Below are 7,120 nucleotides of genomic sequence, written 5' to 3'. Positions count from 1 at the left end.
TCTGTCTCAGTAGGTACAGGTCAGAGGTTAGTGTCTGTCTCGGGAGTTATGGGTCAGAGGTTAGTGTCTGTCTCGGGAGGTATGGGTCAGAGGTTAGTGTCTGTCTCAGTAGGTTCAGGTCAGAGGTTAGGGTCTGTCTCAGGAGGTATGGGTCAGAGGTTAGTGTCTGTCTCGGGAGGTATGGGTCAGAGGTTAGTGTCTGTCTCAGTAGGTACAGGTCAGAGGTTAGGGTCTGTCTCAGGAGGTACGGGTCAGAGGTCTATAAGCCTTGACAGGAGGCCTATCCTCTGGTTATGGACCCCTCCTCGCCGTATCTGATCATTTGAACAGGAAGGCACCAAATTTAGGCTATTTCTCAATTCAAATTGACCTCCTCTAACCAAACCACAGCCCTTTATTACAGGACCTATAATAACCTGTCACGGCTGTTACAGTGTAATTATTGTTTTATGTAGGCTACCATGTTATTTTCACTCAAGTTGAGATGTCAATTCCATGTGGATGGGTGTTTAAACAGAAATTTAAAAATAAAAAAACGGAATCTTTGCCGAATATGGGAAATGACGTGCTTCAGCAGCCTTTAGGTTCTATGAAGAGCCGCTGGATTACAGCGAGCAACGCGACGGTGGGCCGAACGCAGGAGAGGGAGCTACGGCTATTTAAAGGGAGTCTAACGGGGGAGGGTGGTGGATAAATAACCCAGGATCCACAGCGCTGAGTAACGACTCTAAACATCGCTACATCACATCCCTTTCTCTAGCTTCTCACGATTCAACCTCCTCTGTCTCCGTGTCTATCTACTAGCTGTTGTCGTTTAGAGTGGCAGAGAGAAGCGGTTAGGTTTGTTTCTTTTCTTCGCTTCCTCAGAGGTGTTTTTCTCTGGTCTCTCCTCTCCTGGATATATATTCCCCATCAAACCAACAGACAGCTTCCGTAGAGCATCTGCAGCTTCTCTTTAGCTACTGCGAGGAGCCGCTTCGGGGGGAACTATGGGGAAAGATTATTATAAAATCCTGGGGATAGTGAAAGGAGCGGCTGACGAGGACATTAAAAAGGCGTACAGAAAGCAGGCTCTGAAATGGCACCCGGACAAAAACAAGGCGTCCAACGCCGAGGAGAAATTCAAGGAGATCGCGGAGGCTTATGAAGTCCTCAGTGATCCGAAGAAAAGAGAGATATATGATCAGTATGGAGAAGAAGGTAGAGGATAATATGACACATTCGGATGTTTATTAACGCCTGGGGTTTCTTCTCATTTCATCCACTCCATTCATTTAGCGAAACAACAGAACATGTTGTAATAGAATTGGCCATTAAACAAGTCATACAGACCGATATTTTAACCACACTGGTTAGAAGAGACCACAGCATTTCACTCATTATTATTTATTCATACAATTTCTGATAATTAGAAGCCAATAAGCAGACATTTCCCTGTTGCCAGGGTGACATAGCGGTCTGCGCATAATATGTAGACATGGCTGTTGGTTGGTCAGAAATACAGTAAATGTCAGATTGTATTATTTTTTAGGCTACTGTCTGTTACATGAATTAATATTGAACATGTCATTATGGATAATGTTACTAGCTGAAGGCATCATAACCCGTTCAAATAACAGATGGGGAAAGAGCAGATTTGCCATGGTAGGACGAATCCGCTGACTTGCCCCATATGACAGATGTCTTGACATGAGGGCTATTGGACTCGTGAATTTACTGTTTGACTAGAGCAGTATCAATGTAGGATTGAAACCCTTTCCCTGTATGGTACAGAGTCTGCATGGTTATTCTATGTCTGTACAGATCACATACACAATACTTTCAGAGCACTTGATTTAGGAGGTTGTGCTTTTGGGAGTTTTTCCAATTGATTTTATTATACCGGGAAAACTCAAGTACAGCTCAAGGATTTCAAGGATATTTGACCCATGTCTGGTGCAGTACATAGTAGGTTGTCATCTATATTATCTGAACTGTTGATGACTTCAGTGTCCTTGTTCCCCCTTTTGTCGCTCAGGTCTCAAAGGAGGTGGCGTCCCCGGCAACGGTCCAGATGGACAGGGCAGCAACTTCACATCTTACACGTTCCACGGCGACCCCCACGCCACCTTCGCCACCTTCTTCGGCGGCGCCAACCCCTTCGAGATGTTCTTCGGCCGTAAGGCCAACGGACGCGGTCCCGGCGGCGGGGACGACGAGGACATGGAGGTGGACGGCAACGACCCGTTCGGCTCCTTCACCTCGTTTAATCTCAACGGGTTCCCTCGGGACCGCCACGTGGGGCTGGGCGGGCAGCAGAGGAGGAAGCAGGACCCGGCCGTTCATCACGAGCTGCGGGTATCGCTGGAGGAAGTGTTTCACGGTTGCACCAAGAGGATGAAGATCAGCAGGAAGAGGATGAACCCTGACGGACGCACCATGAGGACGGAGGATAAGATTCTCACCATAGAGATTAAGAGAGGGTGGAAGGAGGGAACCAAGATTACGTTCCCCAGAGAAGGAGACGAGTCGCCCAATACGATCCCTGCTGATATTGTGTTCGTCATTAAGGACAAGCCACATGCACATTTTAGGAGGGAGGGGTCGGACATCGTGTACCCGGTGAAAGTTAGTCTACGACAGGTGAGATGTGTTTTGCTTGTCGCATCTTGGTGGCCCGCCTCAAAATAAGAGTAGGGGAAACACTTCCAGTAGAAAGTGGTTCAGTGTGGAATAAGCTAGCTTGGTCTGGCTGGTGTTCAGTTGGCACAGCGTAGCAAAACATTTTGCAACAGACTATGTACATCTGTGATCTGGTTGGTCAAGTTCAAGTATTACCTACCTGTTTTCACTGTATTTCACAATCTTTTGTCCTGTTTTGGGGGGTTTCTACTGAACACAAGCCTGGTCATTTTTCAGCAGACGGGAGGGAGAACAGGGTTTAGACCAGTGCAGGTAGAGAACATGATGATATAAGAAGTATGTTATGTAATTCCCACTGTGAAGGAGAGAAACATGAGAGGAGGCAGTAGCACTTCAGGAGTGTGAAGAGACAGCAGGCTGGTAGCCCACGCATCCTGACTGGGTTAGGACTACTAATATGGTCTGCTCTCTCTCTCTCTCTCTCTCTCTTTCCTCTTCTCTGTCTCTCTCTCTCCTCTTGCCCTCTCCTCCTCTTCTCTCTCTCTCTCTCTCTCTCTCTCTCCTCTTGCCCTCTCCTCCTCTTCTCTCTCTCTCTCTCTCTCTACTTGCCCTCTCCTCCTCTTCTCTCTCTCTCTCTCTCTCTCTCTCTCTTCTCTCTCTCTCTCTCTCTCTCTCACTCTCTCTCTCTCTCTCTCTCTCTCTCTCTCTCTCTCTCTCTCTCTCTCTCTCCTCTCTCTCTCTCTCTCTCTCTCTCTCTCTCTCTCTCTCTCTCTCTCTCTCTCTCTCTCTCTCTCTCTCTCTCTCTCTCATCGTGACTTTGAGCTCAGTCGTGTTTTGATGAAAACAACAAAGTGCCTGTAATGCTGTATGATGTCATGGTGTTTGCATCCCAAACTACACCCTATTCACTATGTAGTGCACTACTTTAGACCAGGGCCCTATGGCACCCTATTCCCTATGTAGTGCACTACTTTTGACCAGGGCCCTATGGCACCCTATTCCCTATGTAGTGCACTACTTTTGACCAGGGCCCTATGGCACCCTATTCCCTATGTAGTGCACTACTTTTGACCAGGGCCCTATGGCACCCTATTCCCTATGTAGTGCACTACTTTTGGTCAGGGCCCTATGACACCCTATTCCCTATGTAGTGCACTACTTTTGACCAGGGCCCTATGGCACCCTATTCCCTATGTAGTGCACTACTTTTGACCAGGGCCCTATGGCACCCTATTCCCTATGTAGTGCACTACTTTAGACCAGAGCCCTATGGCACCCTATTCCCTATGTAGTGCACTACTTTTGACCAGGGCCTTATGACACCCCATTCCCAATGTAGTGCACTACTTTTGACCAGAGCCCTATGGAACCCTATTCCCTATGTAGTGCACTACTTTTGACCAGGACTCTATGGCACCCTATTCCCTATGTAGTGCACTACTTTTGACCAGGGCCCTATGGCACCCTATTCCCTATGTAGTGCACTACTTTAGACCAGGGCCCTATGGCACCCTATTCCCTATGTAGTGCACTACTTTTGACCAGGGCCCTATGGCACCCTATTCCCTATGTAGTGCACTACTTTAGACCAGAGCCCTATGGCACCCTATTCCCTATGTAGTGCACTACTTTTGACCAGGGCCCTATGGCACCCTATTCCCTATGTAGTGCACTACTTTAGACCAGGGCCCTATGGCACCCTATTCCCTATGTAGTGCACTACTTTAGACCAGGGCCCAATACGGAGCAGGGTGCCACATGTGAATGTTCTGGAAATGTTGTCGGAATTCATACAATGAAAACAGCTTTACTTTAAATCACTGCCGGAGCCTTGCTTATCAGTAATGGAGCATATGTTCTGCTTAGAGCAAAGTCCTGTTTTAGCAAACCACCAAAACAGAAGAAAACATGTTCAATCTGTTAAAGAAACCTAAGCACAAACCTAGAGGCCATTCTGTTAATGACTAGCAGGTTACTGTGTGTGATGTATGTGTGTCTGTGTCCTGTGTTTTACACACTGTGTGACTCTCTCCTCCCTCTCTCTCTCTCTGCTCTCTCCCCTCCCTCTCTCCTCTCTCTCTTCTCTCTCCTCCCTCTCTCTACTCTCTCCTCTCTCTCCTCCCTCTCTCTCTACTCTCTCCTATCTCTCTAATCTCTCCTATCTCTCTCTTCTCTCTCTCCCCTCCCCTTCTCTCTCTCTCCTCTCTCTCTCCTCTCTCTCTACTCTCTCTCTCCTCTCTCTCTCTCTGCTCTCTCCCCTCCCTCTCTCCTCTCTCTCTTCTCTCTCCTCCCTCTCTCTACTCTCTCCTCTCTCTCCTCCCTCTCTCTCTAATCTCTCCTATCTCTCTCTTCTCTCTCTCCCCTCCCCTTCTCTCTCTCTCCTCTCTCTCTTCTCTCTCTCCTCTCTCTCTTCTCTCTCTCCTCTCGCTCTACTCTCTCTACTCTCTCTCTCCTCTCTCTCTCCTCTCTCTCTCTCTCCTCCTCTCTCTCCTCCTCTCTCTCCTCCTCTCTCTCTTCTCTCTCCTCTCCTCTCTCCTCTCTCTCTCTTCTCTCTCTCTCCTCTCTTCTCTCTCTCTTCCCTCTACTCTCTCTCCTCTCTCTCTTCTCTCTCTCCTCTCTCCTCTCTCCTCTCTCTATCTCCTCTCTCTTCTTCCTCTCTCTCCTCTCTTCTCTCCCCTCCCTCTCTCTCCTCTCTCCTCTCTCTCTACTCTCTCCTCTCTCTCTCTTCTCTCTCTCTCCTCTCTCTACTCTCTCTCCTCTCTTTCTCTCCTCTTCCAGTCGTTGTGTGGTTGCTCTGTGACGGTGTCTACGATAGATGGGAAGACGTGTAACATGAAGATCACGGATGTGATAAAGCCAGGCATGAAACAGACTGTAGCAGGACAGGGCCTTCCCTTCCCCAAGAACCCCGAGCAGAGAGGTGACCTGGTGGTGGAGTTTGACGTGAACTTTCCAGAGAACCTCCCCAGTAACGCCAAGGATGTCCTGAAGAGGCATTTACCTGTATCCTAGAAGAACAGGCATGGATACGGACACAGACACACGGACACACCTGGACAACAGAAAGAAAGGAGTGACATCAGCATGCCAGCTCTCACACTCTCCTCTCTCTCATCCTTCTCTCTCCTCTCTCCTCTCTCTCTCCTCTATCTCTCACACTCTCCTCTCTCTCATCCTTCTCTCCCCTCTCTCTCTTATTCTCACACTCTCCTCTCTCTCATCCGTCTCTCTCCTCTCTATCTCTCTCTCATCCTCCTCTCTCCTCTCTCCTCTCTCTCATCCTCCTCTCTCTCTCTCTCTCTCTCATCCTCCTCTCTCCTCTCTCCTCTCTCTCATCCTCCTCCTCTCTCTCTCTCTCATCCTCCTCTCTCTCTTTCATCCTCCTCTCTCCTCTCTCTCTCATCCTCCTCTCTCCCCTCTCTCATCCTCTCTCTCCTCTCTCTCTCATCCTCCTCTCTCTCTCTCTCTCTCATCCTCCTCTCTCTCCTCTCTCTCATCCTCCTCTCTCCCCTCTCTCATCCTCTCTCTCCTCTCTCTCTCATCTTCTCTCTCCTCTCTCTCATCCTCCTCTCATCCTCCTCTCTCCTCTCTCTCTCATCCTCCTCTCTCCTCTCCTCTCTCTCATCCTCCTCTCATCCTCCTCTCTCCTCTCTCTCATCCTCCTCTCTCTCTCATCCTCCTCTCTCCTCTCTCTCATCCTCCTCTCTTCTCTCATCCTCCTCTCTTCTCTCATCCTCCTCTCTCCTCTCTCTCTCATCCTCCTCTCTCTCTCTCATCCTCCTCTCTCCCCTCCTCTCTCTCCTCTCTCTCTCATCTTCTCTCTCCTCTCTCTCATCCTCCTCTCATCCTCCTCTCTCCTCTCTCTCTCTCATCCTCCTCTCTCCTCTCCTCTCTCTCATCCTCCTCTCATCCTCCTCTCTCCTCTCTCTCTCTCATCCTCCTCTCTCTCTCTCTCATCCTCCTCTCTCTCTCTCATCCTCCTCTCTCTCTCTCATCCTCCTCTCTCCTCTCTCTCATCCTCCTCTCTCCTCTCATCCTCCTCTCTCCTCTAATCCTCCTCTCTCTCTCTCTCATCCTCCTCTCTCTCTCTCATCCTCCTCTCTCTCTCTCATCCCCCTCTCTCTCTCTCATCCTCCTCTCTCCTCTCTCTCATCCTCTCTCCTCTCATCCTCCTCTCTCCTCTCTCTCATCCTCTCTCCTCTCTCTCCTCTCATCCTCCTCTCTCCTCTCTCTCATCCTCCTCTCTCCTCTCTCCCCCCTCTCTCCCCTCTCTCTCCTCTCTCTCTCATCCTCCTCTCTCCTCTCATCCTCCTCTCTCCTCTCTCTCTCTCTCATCCTCCTCTCTCCTCTCTCTCATCCTCCTCTCTCCTCTCTCTCATCCTCCTCTCTCCTCTCTCCCCTCTCTCTCCCCTCTCTCTCCTCTCTCTCTCATCCTCCTCTCTCCTCTCATCCTCCTCTCTCCTCTCTCTCATCCTCCTCTCATCCTCCTCTCTCCTCT

At 49.5% G+C, this 7,120-nt stretch overlaps 1 protein-coding gene across 1 annotated transcript; it reads left to right on the top strand.

Moving 5' to 3' along the window:
- Positions 1–564: 564 nt before the first annotated feature.
- Positions 565–5,734, top strand: LOC129823573 (dnaJ homolog subfamily B member 4-like). The gene is made up of 3 exons (XM_055882411.1): positions 565–1,200; positions 2,018–2,622; positions 5,401–5,734. The coding sequence occupies exons 1-3, from the start codon at positions 990–992 to the stop codon at positions 5,632–5,634; spliced, it is 1,050 nt and encodes a 349-aa protein (XP_055738386.1). The 5' UTR covers positions 565–989; the 3' UTR covers positions 5,635–5,734.
- Positions 5,735–7,120: the final 1,386 nt, after the last annotated feature.

Source organism: Salvelinus fontinalis, chromosome 26, assembly GCF_029448725.1.
Source record: "Salvelinus fontinalis isolate EN_2023a chromosome 26, ASM2944872v1, whole genome shotgun sequence".
NCBI classification, from domain to species: Eukaryota; Metazoa; Chordata; class Actinopteri; order Salmoniformes; family Salmonidae; genus Salvelinus; species Salvelinus fontinalis.
This window is presented reverse-complemented; position numbering and strand designations above follow the sequence as displayed.